The sequence below is a fragment of the Limanda limanda genome, chromosome 9 (genome assembly GCF_963576545.1).
Source record: "Limanda limanda chromosome 9, fLimLim1.1, whole genome shotgun sequence".
Taxonomy (NCBI): Eukaryota; Metazoa; Chordata; class Actinopteri; order Pleuronectiformes; family Pleuronectidae; genus Limanda; species Limanda limanda.
In genome coordinates, this window is record NC_083644.1 from 26,608,007 (window position 1) to 26,623,492 (window position 15,486).

General features: G+C 39.8%; 1 protein-coding gene across 1 annotated transcript in view; it reads right to left on the reverse strand.

Annotated features, from left to right (window-relative positions):
• The window catches only part of LOC133010375 (inactive N-acetylated-alpha-linked acidic dipeptidase-like protein 2), a 310,384-nt gene that overhangs the window by 72,960 nt on the left and 221,938 nt on the right, over window positions 1-15,486 (reverse strand). Inside the window, exon 12 of the mRNA XM_061077932.1 lies at window positions 5,093-5,182. Within this exon, the coding sequence (XP_060933915.1) occupies window positions 5,093-5,182 (90 nt within the window). The remainder of the gene's footprint in view (window positions 1-5,092; window positions 5,183-15,486) is intronic.

Below are 15,486 nucleotides of genomic sequence, written 5' to 3' on the forward strand. Positions count from 1 at the left end.
GCTATTTTTCAATTAAAAAAATGTAGACATGTAGTCTTAATACTGAATAGTGAAACTCTCCTCCTAATGCAAATTAAAGAAATGTTTGTCATTTCAGAAAATGTCCGAAAGTAGTAGTTCTTTCAACACAACACAATTTTTTTCTAACCTTAACCAAGATGTAACTTTAAGCAAAACATAATCTTTATGCGATTCTATTCCGATCGTGTTTGAACCTCACCAAACATTCACCAAGGTGTCAGGTGAATGTAGTTACAAATGAATTTATTTTGTCGCTTGTGTGAAGAATGCAGTGAACTGTATATCAGCCGTATCAATGCAAGAATCACCAGTGGTCCTGACCTACAGCAAGACCTTGAACCTCAACCCAGTGGATGTCAAAGATGACAGTTGTTTAAGGCAAGCTGACCTGTAATATATATGTGTTTAGTCAGTAATTGTAGTCTTTGTTTTTCAGGTTATTGCCAAGTTTCTTCTCTTCTGCTCCATGTTAGGTGAGGGGTTTTGAGTGAAAGAAAGAACATCAGGGAAAAATGAGCTGCCAAGAATCTGCCTTTTAGCCAAGCAATCATTGTACAGCAGGGATGGGATGGACATGAAGGTCGCCTGCACAGTGGACAATGACAGCCTACACTGTTCACACGCACATGCACACACGCACCGGCACATCCCTGAAAGCAGTTTTGCCCTTTTTTCAGATCTTCACACAAAGCTAAGACAAAGTAAGCTGGGACCTTTTGCGTAAATATTGAAGCAAAGGAAGAAGAAATGTCACGTGTATGTCAGAACCTTGTGCCTGCCTTTAACCTTTAATGTTAAAGGTACCCTGTGGTGTGTGGGACCACCAGTGGTACCTTCATTAATTTATTGTACATTTATTCAATCTTAACTTCCCAAGACAGTGTCTATAAGATTTTTTCTATGACACACAAACATACACAGAGACACCGACTCAGCTGATGTCTCTGATCCGCTACAGATTAAATTCTGATTTGTTGAGTTCACTGATCAACACATAATGATTAGAGCTGTCAAACGATTAAAATATTTAATCGTGATTAATCGCATTTTGTCATAGTTAACTCGCGATTAATCGCAATTAATCGCAAATTTGTATCTATTCTGAATGTTCCTTCATTTATTATTTTTCCATAATTTTACTTTCGTTTTAATGCTCTTATCAACATGGAAAAGTGGATTGGCTTGCTTTATGCAAATGTTTTATATTATTGAAAAACAACATTGCCAAACAGGGCGGTACAAAATAAAATTATAAAGTGCACTATTCAGGTAAACAAGGACTCTCCCTATAGTGCAGTTAAACCATGGCTTAATATTTTCTTTTTTTCAAGTTTGCTGTGAACATAGCAGTCAGTCCTCTTATTTCAGAAACAATGAACCATAACAGTTAGGTTACCAATAAAAGGTAAGCGTACTACTTCTTTGCTTTCAGCCAGCTACTCAAACAGACAAGCAACAAAATAACAAACAAACAAAATACACAGGCAAGTGTCGGCCTACTTTGAAATAAATTAAACACAGAACTTTGTAGGGCTATTTGAGTCCTCCCCATATTTGTGAAAAATGTATGAAATAAGAAGTACCCTATTTTTAAATAAATAAAAACATATAGCTGCAGCCTAATAGTGTAACGGACTGGGTTTATGTTTATGTTTGGTTTTGACGTATGCTCAGTAAAACACTGTTGAAGGAGCGCTCTGATGTCTCACGGTCATGAAGGGGTCTGGGTGGGACATGTGACTGTTTTAACCAATAGGATGGGGGGATCGGGGATCAATGAGGAAGTGAAGTGTTGATGTCTGCGAGAGACGGAGTAACAGCGAGAGGTGCACATGTTCGTGTAGAGGAAAATACCAGTTACTAAACCACGAAGAAGTTCCGTGTCCTGTGGGACGCTACAATAGCTTTAAAATATATATTTTAGGTGGCGAAATATTAAAACAAAAAGCGAGAGCAGGTCAGAATGGAGGCGAACACAGATACTGAAGCTGCAGCTGCAGCTCTGCTTTAACTCGAGTTAAAAAAATTGACGGCGTTAAAATGGGTTTGCGTTAACGCCGTTAATAACGCGTTAAACTGACAGCCCTAATAATGATCGATACTTTTCTTAGTGAATTCTTTCTTCAGAGAGAGCGCATTCATTCATTAATTCAGCTCATCCTGACGCTGCTCGCCCCTCCTCCTCTCTCTCTTACACTGACATACACACACAAACAGTGTCATTGGACACACGCGTAAACTCAGACTGGGCAAGAACACCAGCAAGACAATGTAAAGAGAGCCGGACGAGATGGCTGGGCTCACTCGGTCTGGCTCGATTCGGTTGGCAGTGCACAGTGTGAATGATAGAGACACCGGGGGGAGCAGAAAATTACTGACAGAGCCAGTAAAAACTGTAAAAAATTACTTTTATAATGTATAAACATGACTATTTAAACAGCATTTGTGTAGGAATTATTCAGTCCCCAGATTTTTGATCAGCTTTATAAAGTAGTTAGTGTGGGCGGGTCACTGTGCCTTCAGTCGGTAATGTGAGTTGAACATGTCTTCTTCTACAACCTCGCATAAACCACAGCAGTGGTTGGCAACTGGGTTATACCGTGGGTAAAAGTCACTGCCACATCGTTTTGATAATTTTATTATTTTTTATTTCACCATATTAGACTGACACAGGCACAGACGTACTGACCAGCTACGGATGCTGATCTCCACCATGACAATGTCCTTTTTGCTGCGGCAATGCTCAAGCAAATTGCGGAGCTTTTATTTGAAAACTTCTGAATGTAATATACAAACACATTACACCATCTAAATAAGTATTTCAAAATCATACAGTATTTCAACCACACATATGAAAATAATAAAGCAAATTCAGTTGTATTTTATGAATAAACATTGATACATTAATAATCAAACATTAAAAAGTGACAGTATATCGTAGAACTGTTTGAGGACGACTCACTAATTACAAGGAATACTTCTGAAGCTGCTCTGGAGCATTAACACAGGATCAGACAACAGCCATTCCAAACAGGCAGGTTTTGAATTGGCACTGCACTATCATACAGTGCCATACAAAATGTCCAAATAGAAGATCTCTCGCAAATTAAACTACTTCTGTCTTTTTCTATACACTGTACTGCTGTACGTAACACAAGGCCCTTTGTTTGAGACGGGGGCGTTGAGGAGTTGGAACTTCTCAATAAGTTGATCCGCCTGCGTTAACAGCTTTGCAAATATGGCTGTGCAGTTTTCCTGCCAGGCAGTACTTGTACACTGAGTGTACTTTCACACATGTGAGGTAAGGACACAACAAAATGAAACGTCTTCATTTACAGCCGGCTCTCCATAAAAGATAATGAAAATGTCACTGTGCGTTATGTAATTTGTAAACTGTGACAGCTATTCTACAATGGCAGCAACTGTGGTGAACTGGTGGCATTTATAAGCAATGAGAGCGTTCCTCCTAACTGTGAGGGCTATTTTAAAAGAGTTCAATCTGTTAGCTGAGATAGAGATCCTAATTTGGCAACAGTCCATGTCAGCAGTTTATCTGACTTTTACACAGTCATTGTAGAAGAGAAAAGTTCCAACTTGAATTGCAAAATGAAGAAAACAGGAGGCCAGTGCTGTGTCTCAATTCACTGTCACATGCACTGCCCTTTATGTAATTAAATGATGGACTCAAAATGGTCAAAGTTGAGCGCAAGATGTGGGACACTTCTCACCCTCAACCTGCACCATCTTGCCTACACAAGTCTGAAGGGGAAGCGCCACCAACGTATTTATTGATTTTTACTTGTGAAAAAAGGCAGCAAACTAAGGAGGTCTTTGGTGATAGCACCAATTTCCATGTTCCATGTAAAATGTTCATTTTTAAGTGAGCAAATTGGCAATTTGTGTGAATTGCACAATGATCATGTTTGACATCTAAAACTAACCTCTACTAACTCAATAAGCAAAATGGCTGTCTTCATCAGATCTGTTGAGTTAGGAACTGAAAGTAACATCAGTCCTGGCTGTCCCTGCACAGCCTGTTTCATCTACAAACAATATAATCAAACACTATTAGGCTTCGAATACTGCAGCTCCAATGGATGATGCCTTTTCTAATGCTTTACTTACCTAATGACCCTGGTAATTTTGTCTGCCACACCAGCTGATCGCCTGACAGCGGCTGGCTTTGCAGTTGCCTAGCAGCCGCGACAGGACGCTGCCAGTGCTTCACCACAACTCAACACAAAAAGCGCTCAAACACTTATGATTTTCATGCTAAAGAGAGAACAACCCTCTCAGGCAGGTCTGAAGTAACAACAAACACTGGTGAATAAAGGTGTCTTACAATGAATACAATGAATGGTGCTGTTTTCTTTCTTTGCTCATTGTGGCACTCTGTTAGGACCTTTTATTAGCTGATGATTTCCACTGTGTTTTAAACTTAAACATCCAAAAGTAGTGGCTACGCTAGCGGACATTAATATTTCCGACGGTCTCTGAATGCACTTTGTCGGAATATATCAGCGGACATTCAGGCTGAAAACATGGTGTAAATGTGGCAGTTTCGGGTCGAATATGAATGTCGGGGCTTCTGGACACCACAGGAGCAGTATGGAGGCATGTTGTGTTTTTTCTGTTGTTTTATTACGTCTGAAGAAGGACTCACACGCACACACACATCCCATCAGCATTGGAGTGAGTTTATAATGAGTGAATATCCCTTTAATAGCTTAGGATAGTTAACCGCAATAGAAAGGATCTTTGCGAGTCTATTTTCTTTCATATAACGAGATTGTTGCAGTTTTGCTATATTATGCATTGACCCGTCTCAATTTCACTTATCACTTTGTGCCAATGTAAAGATGGAAACATCTTGATAAAGAGCCACTGTCTGGACTCTTTTCTTGTGCATATGAGGATTTGCATTTTACATAATGTTTTCTCTTTTTCCCCTTTCTTTGCCTTTTGCTTTCTTTGCACATTGAACTGTGAAACACTCAGTTATTGTTGCATGATTTGGAAGCCACACCAGTCATAGTGCACGTAGAAGTAGGGATAGTTATGGTGGTCCTACCTTCGCAATGGTTTCATGGAACTTGAAAAGTGGGTCCAGGGTCTCTGGCGATTCCACAGAAAACTGGGCCTCTGACAGGAAGCCGGTGTTCTGAGGTGAAAAACAGATGAAGAAGCAACTGTCACGTACATGACACCACCACAATATCAATTATGTCCCTGGGATGTCTCTTCAAATCAAATCCTTATCTCATTCAGAAACCTTTTGTCATTGAGGGACCACAGTGATTACAAACTTCAAACACGACTCTTCACTCAGCTTCTTATCCTTTATGTTCTAGTTTGTTCTATTCTGTTCTAAGAGATGAAAAACAACTGGAGTGACCTGTCAAGCTTTTGACAGGAAACAACACTAAAGGCTCTCAAGGCCCCAGAGCTGCCAGGACGTTTTGTACTGCTGTCAAATACACACATACACACACAGTCCCACGTGCTGACACAAAGTCATGTAACCATGGCTGCACACAACCCAAAAACTACCTTAGTGTCGCCTCAGCATACTTTTAGTGTCCCAAAACAAAGCGCTGCATTTTTACTTCAAAGCTGCTGTGTTGCCTTTGTAGAGGGATTGTTTTTTTTTGTCTTTTTTCCCTTCAGGGAGTCAAATTAAGTAGCAGACTAAGAATATCAAAGGTTCAAAGACTAATTTTCTATTCAGTGTAGCCTGCAAAGCAAGTAATAAGTGACAACTTCTGGTTGACTTCAGAAACACTGTTACTGCCTTATTAATACCCTTGTTTACTTTGAAACTGTCAACCTGCTAGGTTCGTTAAAATTAAGCATCTGTATTATAATAATAATAATCATAATAAAATGTGTATGTATTTGTTGAAAATGGGTTCATGGTGTGTATGGAGTTGATTGTATGATAACATGTTGACATATCGAAAATCCATCATGCACAACTTAATTTTTATATTTTATTAAAGGTACATTAAGCACAAGATTCTTCCTCCTGTGATAGAGAAGTTGGCCGAGAGGCACCAGGCTTTTGTCTGTTCTGTTTTCAGAGGAACTTGCCACTGCAAATTCACATGGTCATTTTAGTGTTACATTACCACTAGGCTCTATATCGATACTAGTTCAAGAAATGCGGAAGTTGGAAATTGTTCTGAAGGCTAAGAAACACAGGGTTGAATAGGCTAGTGACAGGAACTGCAATTTGTCCATAAGAGTCCAAATAGATCCTTTGACATACTCATGATGAAAGTAATACTTTTTAAAATCACTGTTTACAGAATAAGTTGCTGGATGGTGCTTGTTCTGATTTCTTGTTTGAGCAGCCCACTACCCTTAAGAATTAATTTCATATCGGAGGATTCTACACCTCAGCAATTAAATCTCTTTGCCGACAGTCCAGGAGCATGAGCTTGCACTATTTTGCAGACATGCAGTCTCTGCTTCATTTTGTCTAATTAATGCCAAGAACAAATTCTTCCTTAGCTTTAGTATTATCGTCTTGGTTGTCAATTTCCTTGTGTAAATGAAACATTTCTGGTGTTTTGGTGTGTTTGCAAAGTAGAATGTGAATATATATATACTATCTACTATCCACCCTGGAGCGAGTAGTGGTGATGGTGAGTCCCCAAGATCTTCAAGCATCAACGTGTTGAGAAAACTAGAGGTTGGCTATTTACTATGCTAACTTAAGTAGAAGAAACAAAGTGACAGTGGTAGAAGCAAGACAAGAGTTATCACTGGGGATTTCCCCCACTGCAGACAGCTTTTGCGGAGTCGTGTTAATGGTTTTGTGTTTATATAGCGCTTTTCTAGTCTCTATGACCACTCAAAGCGCTTTACAGTATAGTTTTACATTCACACATTCATACAGTTCATCTATTAGCAGCACTTTTGTTGTTCTATGGGGGGCCATTCAGGGTTCAGCATCTTGCCCAAACACACTTCAGCATGCAGATGGGTCAGACTGGGGATCGAACTACCTACCTTCAGGTTGGAGGACGACCCGTCTACCCCTCAGCTACAGCCGTCCATAAAGGTGTGACAGCTGTTAATACTAACATAGGCTATGTAGTAATAGCACCAACTTACATGGCCCCTTTAAAGAAAATAGTTACATGCCTTAGCCATGAAGAGAAGCTTTAATGTGCACCCAACCAACAATCTCAACCAGTCAATATGGCACATATGGCGAATTCAAGTTTGACTTAATAATTCACATATTTATGCTCTGCAGGAAGCTCCAAGGAGAAAGTTCTATGAAGCCTTTTTGTGTGATGCCTCTGAATAAATGTGTGAATTATTGAGCGCAACATCTGCCAAAAAATGTGCCCCTGTTGTGGATGTCAAGCTGAATATCGGCAGCGTTTTCAAAGAAGAAGCGTCACTTCCTACATTTAGAGGAGAGGAATTGAAACCAAACCCATGGTTACATCTGTGGTGCAGTCTCACAGAGCGATGGCTTCTAGTGCAGTTTGAACTCAGGGGATTTCTGCAGCTGACATTCTCTGTGGTCAAGCTGTGTTGAGCTTCCAATGGCAAGAGAAAGTAAGTGAACATTTTGAAATTACCTGCAGTTTTGCACGATGTGTTAAAATTCTGTCAGATATTTATCTTAGTTACAACTATATACCAAAATAAACAGCTTGAACTAATAACTCACATCTCATTTTATTGTTCTTGTCTATATTGAAAACATCAGTCAAACGTGGACACTGTAAGTTGAGAAAACACTTTGTTAAAACCCTCTGTTATATTAAAAAAAGCTAATTGATGCATTTCGAACTAGTTTTTAACTTTTTTGTCTAAATAAGTGGAGATAAATTTAGTTCTGTGGCTACTCACCCTATCGAGATGCCCATCTGACAAGACTTGTATGACACAATGCAGAATAAGTGGTGAGAAAAAGCCCAGATTCCTTTGATTTCAGACTCCAGAGGGTGGGTGTTTTCTTGCTGAAGCGCAGTAGATGTCGGGTGCTGCAGCAGGACAATGACCCTAAACACTGATGCATAACTAATGGAACATGACTTCAGACAAAGAAAATCCACCTTCAGCAGTGGCCCACTCACAACCCAGAAGTTAAACCAGTAGAGACACTGCACTGACCACAGAGGGAAGCTCCCACCCCACAGCCTAATAATGTTTAACAGGATGTCTCAGGACTGCTCTGCGGCAACTCATTAATGCCACTGCTGCCAAAAAAGGTTCACCCAGTTCCTAAATCCAAAGATTCACATTGTATTTTTACTGGCCCGGTGAATATTTAATGGGTGTGTTAAATAAAGACACAGAAGATGAAAATTCTTTGTGTTATCAGCTTATGCTGATTGCTGTGGCTGTGAACGAGATGAAGATCAGATTTTATGACCAATTAAAAGAGAAAATCTGGCCACAGACTTTTTTTTGCCATTATATGGATGCGTGGTTTACAATTAGGACCACTGATGGTGCTGTACATTAACGGGATTAAAAGATGAAGTGGCCCCCACACACACATACAATGGTTCATGAAAGGACCATTCAATCTGAATTTTCCTCCATTAAATATGATGAATACTGCACTGAATACATTCCATTCACAAATAGCATTTGAGTTTCAAGAGTATTTTCTTTCAATCACTGAAACAATCTAATATCTGTCTTCATTAGGGACCGAGCACTGACATCAAAGTCAGTATGGTGAGGCCCCATTGAAATTGTAAGGATTATTATTATTATTATTCAGGCAAATGAATTGGCTTTTTGACGGCTTTACCATGCTCAAATTCTTACCAAAATTTGCAGTAAGTTAGAAAGTGGTGTAATGGAAAATTATTACATATCATGACACAACAAGCAATTATCAATTCTGGATGTTTAATTCAAACCGTCTGCGGACGGTTTACAAAGGTCAAGTCACGACAACAGACTTGACCTCAATGGCACAGAGCTCAAACATCACGGTGACAGATGTGAGGGCAATAGCAATGAGCTCTCAAAAGTACACTCCATTTATACAATCAGATCCCTCCTCTCCACAGTAAAATACATTTGTCCAATCAGCTTCTCTCCATGTCGTTACAGGAAGACCAGACATTGGTCTCTGGCGGTCTCTTTGAAGTTTGAACAAGATGCTAAACGCATCTTGTTCCAGACCCTGTGAGTTTCTCAGAGATCTCCTGTCTCTGCAGGTCACACCTATTAGCCTTTGAAGCTCCCTGCTGCAGAAGACTTAATTGGCCCCTGTTGAGAAACCTTTTGTTCACACTAGACTGAGAAGGCCACGTCTATAAGGCCCTTCAAGAGTATTATGCATAGTGTTAACTTGAGCTAAACTCTGACTATGAGTCTTGAACCACCAAAATACATCTTTCAGTAAACTTCTTTCTATATAAATGTAATCTGTTCCATTTAACCATGTCTAAATACAAAATTCCCATCACAGTGGTTAAAATGTATAGCCTGACGTTGTCATACTCATAATTCTAGTCAGAATATGAGTCTGAGACCGCTCCATTGGGCTGTGATTATGGGGCGTGTTTCAACCGAACCAGGAAAAAAAATGCCTCTTCGCTCAATTGGATAGACCTACAACCAATCAGAGCAACGTAGTATGTGACGTATGTTTAGCAACATTGTGAGTTATTTACTAAGTCAGACTTCTCTTACCATAAAAAAACAACACAGCGTGTTTCCTCATTGAGATCTTTATTACAAGATGAACAACTCTTGTGGCAGGTAAACGGGATCCGTTCAATGGTTACACTTGTAAATAAGCGCTGCTGTACTCCTAAGCCCCGCTGAGAGAGCAGCTAGCCGCTGAGAGCTAGCTCGATTTGACGGCTCTCGACCTCTGAGTCCGGTTGTTGTCACGCCCTCACTTTCGGAACTCCTCACCCAGACCCGGGTCTGTCCGGGTTCCCTTCCCGTGAACTGACAGTCCGTGTGCGGACATGAAGCCGAGCCGCGGAGGCTAGCTCCGGGCTGCTTCCTCCAGCTGCTAACAGCCTCGCTGTGCTGCGTTCAGGGCAACCTCGTTCAGGGAAACCTCCTGCCACATAGCGAACATGCAATAGTTTTATCGATGAAAAAATAATGTCCACCTCGTCGTGCACGCCCGTGCTCGCGTTTCTCTGTTCTTCTTTCAAAATAAATACGCTATCGATATCTTCTAAAACAGACTCAATGGCAGCATCTACACATCTCAGCTCTCCAGCAGCAGGCATGTTTGTGGAAAACAAAGTCAACCCAAGCGCTGTTTGATGACGTAGTTTATTACGTAACTGCTGATAACATATCTATGGTTTATCATCTGTCCATCATCGTTTAAAGCCCGCCCTGACAATGTGCTTGGTCCGAACAGCTTCTGTTCGGAGCATAATTTCTCCCCAATGGAGCGACTCCAGACCGAACTTCCCGACAGAAAATGTTGTGGGCGGGGCTAAGTTCGTCTGGCACCCAGGCTAGAAAATGTAACTATTCTGAAGGAATTTTCAATGGGCGTCGCAAAATGGCTCAACGGTGCCCCCCGAGACCCCTGGAACGTGTTCACATTGACCGGTCTTCACAAAAATCAATATACAGGTGTATCATGACCAGACAAACAAAAAAGTATTAACTGCAATTGGAAAAACACAACAGGAAGCCTGCTATTTTGCATTTAGTGGCCATTTTGGCCATATTCCACATTTTTATTTTGATGTACTTGTACCCTGGCTTTCATCGGATCAACTTCAAATTGAGATGATGTCAAAGTTTGATTACATGCCAATAAAACACGATGTTCTGTAACGCGGACATACATGGACGATGAATCCTTTGATGCTGAGCCGTAAACAAACAACTCCACTCCTGCAGTGACAGTGGTCATAATTCAAAGGAATCTTTATGTCTTGCAAAGGTGACGTCTCTCTCTCTCAGAATTGGGACATTTCCTCAAACCGTGTAAACATTGAGGTGCGGCGAAGGTTCATCCTTCACCAAAGGAGACGATGTTGGCATAACTCCACTGTGCATTGTCCTATCACCACCAAACTTCTGTCTCGTGATCAGAGTCCAAGCCTGAACAGCTCTATGTGTCAAAATTTCCTCAGTCATTATTTATTTTTTTCAGGCAAAACGCATGCAACGCTTCAAAATGCATGTGCTCGGGAAATTTTAATTATTATTATTATTCTGGCAAATGAATTGGCTTTTTGAGGGCTTTACCATGCTCAAATTCGTACCAAAATTTGCAGGAAGTTAGAAAGTGGTGAAAATGTACGCATTCTGGAGGAATTTTTAATGGGCGTCGCAAAATGGCTCAACAGTGCCCCCCCGAGACCCCCGGAACGTGTTGACATTGACCGATCTTCACAAAAATCGATACACAGGTGTATCATGACCAGACAAACAAAAAGTCTTAAGTGCAATTGGAAAAACGCCACAAGAAACCTGCTATTTTGCATTTAGTGGCCATTTTGGCCATATTTCACATTTTTACTTTGAGGTACTTGTACCAGGGCTTTCATCAGACCAACTTCAAATTGAGATGAGTGTCATCACAACAAGACAGAGATTAATAGTTATTTACAGATTGATTTTTCGTCACACGGTGTGACCGTGGCGTGGCGTCAAATTTTGATTACATGCCAATAAAACACGATGTTCTGTAACGCGGACATACATGGACCATGAATCCTTTGATGCTGAGCCGTAAACAAACAACTCAACTACTGCAGTGTCAGTGGTCAAAGATCAAAGAATCTTTATTTCATATTTTATTTCAGACCATCCTCTATTAACATAAATTCCCATAAGTACGAGACTGCCACTCAATCAAGTGATAATCTTGCTTTTGTAACAACCATATTTATCTAAAGTGACAATGATGTCAGTGTTGGGTTCAAAACTTATGTACACAAGTGGTCAAAGGTTTTAGTACGCTTCCATTTTTACAGCTGGTGTTTAAATTGACACAATTCAGTGTCTCTGTGTTTCTGAAATTTAAATGGTAAATGGTAAATGGATTTGTATTTATATAGCGCTTTTCTAGTCTGATGATGACCACTCAAAGCGCTTTACAGTACAGTTTCACATTCACCCATTCACACACACACATTCATACAGTGCATCTACTTGCAGCACTTTGTTATTCTATTAAACAAAGAATTTATACACATGTGGCAGGTTCAAAGCGGGTGGTAAACTCCATCTAAGGCTAAATACCGATACGAGACCGATAGTCGACAAGTACAGTACCTTAAGGGAAAGTTTGAAGAGACTTCTTTCTTGTTGAACTACATCCAGCAGTCAGAGACACCTGTGGTGTTCTGTCTACAATGGGAGTCACAAACTGCTCAGAATGTTTTTTCTAAAACTATTGCAGTCTCACAAATGATTAACACTTTGCACCTCCCTTTGCTTTCTCTCTCTGTCCAGTTGAAGTCTGGAGAGTGTGCAGATCTTGTGCACACACACACACACACACACACACATACATGCATCCACCTGCAGAGCCTTTTTCCTCAGTATGGTACAGTGCCATTAGCCATGAATATGTGATGCTAAGCAGCAGGTCGAATCAAGCACTCTGTTTTGTACTTCACAGGGTCACGATGAAAGGTTGTAGGAGGCTGACGCCTAAAAATAAGCGAAGGATGACAAGGATCAAAGATACCTGAGTTCCATTCACTTTGTACTTGGATCCCTTTGTACCGCATAACATACCCCACTCTTTTTTCTCCATGTAGATCCTGTCTGTGCCTTGATCTCAGCATTTCATCTTACCTTTCCCTATTTTTATTGCTGGGTAATAACTGGTCTTTCTCTGACCAAAAACACTGCCATGGATTGTTTTTTATCAGATTGATAATATAATTAGGTATTTCTTTTAAATTGCAATTTTGTTTTACTCAACACAAAATATTAGACCTTGATAATTGTTGCATGCAGTGCAAGCTTCACTGGTACGGAATGAATAAGAGTGCACATGTTCCATCCAAGCTTTATCGTCACGGATTTGCATTTTACCACATCAATTTTATATTAGGATTACTCTCAGTTTAAAGTTGTGGAGTTAATACACAATGTGAATATTGTTTATATATTCAAAAATAGGTGTAATTTTGACTCATTGGTTAAGAATGTTGCCATAGAGAAACCAGTGCACTTGACTGACTGACTAGTTTGCATTAGTTGAATACATCATATGTAAGTGTCTCTTTGTTTGCATTTTGCCCATTGTGTGTAGAGATAGGAAGCTGGGTAGATGAGTGTCCATCACTTTTCTGGTATGGTATTTTATGGTACAGGTTTTACCAACTCTTGCCCCTGACTCCTGGGAATTGTTCAGATCAACAGTTTTCACTGTGATTACTTTGAAGAAATGTGGATCAGTACTTTTGGCCACTTGGGGGCACAAGTAGAACAAACATTTTTTACACACTAGGACGTTTTGCTGTTGATATGGCTAGCATGCCAGATGTGGTTAAATATGTCTGCCTGTTTATACATCCAATAGACACAGCAAAACACTACCATTCCTCTGAAGTCCATTTCTGGTAACACATCTGTCATTCACACTCCTCTTAGCTCTGTTTTGGTCTCTACAAACTGCTTTTATGACTATTTCTAGATGCTCCTGTGTTTTCAGCAGCTAAATGCAAATGTTATCTATATGCATTTTATGCTGCACTTGGTTTACAGAGGTTTAGCAGACAGCAATCAGTACATTAAGAAGCCAGAAAACCAACCAACAGTGATCAATGAAAGACCATCAAAAGAGTCTATCACAGATTTTGGTAGATTGTCTTATAATGATTTTCGGTTTGTCATTATACGTGACCGCTTCTACTTAATATGAAGAAATTCAACCCATTATTTATCTAAACACATTAAATAGTGCAGGTAAATCAATGCCCCTTCTATTTATTTAATACTGCAGCCTAATTGTTTAACTTACCTAAAATCTCCTCATTGTAACCAGGCATATGTTTAATTATAATAAACCACAGATGGTTCAACACGTTGAATTTAAAATAAAGTCCTTTATACTACATCAAAGTACCAAATCTTAGCTTTTTATTTTAGTAAGTTTGCATCAATATAGAAAACTGCGTGGGAGATAGAGCCCTTTCAACACACAGTGCAAAAAGTTTGGGGTATTAATTGGGCACTTAGCTATAAATGTTTCTTGGGCTGCTGTGTGAGAGCTTGTTCACATGGATGAGCTCACATGTGGTTCAAAATTGACTGAGTGTTGCCATGGAGAGAAGTGGAGTTGCTTAGAATATTATACTGAGGGTAAAAGCAATTAGAGACCCATCAGAATAAATCTTCACATTCTAAAAAACAAGCAAACGTTCCCTTGGAAAATAAAAAATGGCAAATAACTTGATAGACGAAGGAGTGTGAGTCTTGTGAGCGATGGTGATGAAAAACTTTTTATGGCTGCATAGCAATTAAGTCAAGAAACATTCAAGAGAACACTTCATGTCCACAACTGCAGAACATTCATCACAGGATGAAAACTCCTGATGAACCTTAAAAACAGAGGGTCAGGCCGCAGGTGACATAAAACAGAGAGACTGCGAAAAAATCAAAATGTCTCATGAAAGAAAAATCAACCTCTATCAAAGCGATAAGAGGAAAGCATGGAGGAAAAAGAGACCAGCAAAAAGCAACCGCCTATTATGTGTCAAAGATTGTGTTGCATGAATGACGCCAGTGGAAGTGAAACACCAGGGTTTATTGATGATTTCACTGCTGACGGAGGCAATAAGATGAAGACAGGGATCTTCAGGAGCTTTTTGTGAGATCAGATTCCGTATAATTTTCTAAGCTCATTAGACAGAAATTAAAAATTTAGCAGGACAGCAATCTGAAGTCTAGCAGGTTGACGATAAACTTGAGTCAGTCACCTGACTGCAGTGTTTCACTTGCCCCACAACAAGGAGAGAGAATCGCCACGGAAGATACAAAGTGTCTGCTGATGTCTGTGAGTCCAAGACTTCAGGCTCTCATTGACCACAAAGAATTTTCTACAATATAATAAATTTGATGATTCTGTTTTACTTCATGTATACGTGACAATACAATAAATGTTGGACAGAATTTCTTTATCTCTTTTCATTTAAAGTATTCATTATTTTTAATTCTGTGACATATTCTGTGCAAATACGTCTGGACTGTACACTTCTTCTACAAGTTCTACCACTGCTATCTCTGCTCTGCACCTACACCCTCTGCAAAGGATAGATATTGTTTTATGCCATAGCGAGTGTAAAAGCTCTGTGAAACCACATTTGTGGCCAACTTTTGACCCTTGAAGAAAATACACTTGTGTTGTATATTATAATATGAACATGTAAACATTTAGAAGTGTCCTGAATCATGCTAAGAAACCAGCCCTGCATCTGTTTGTGAATACATCTCCGACAGCTTTATTTGCCTCCAGTATGGTCTTTATATTTGAAC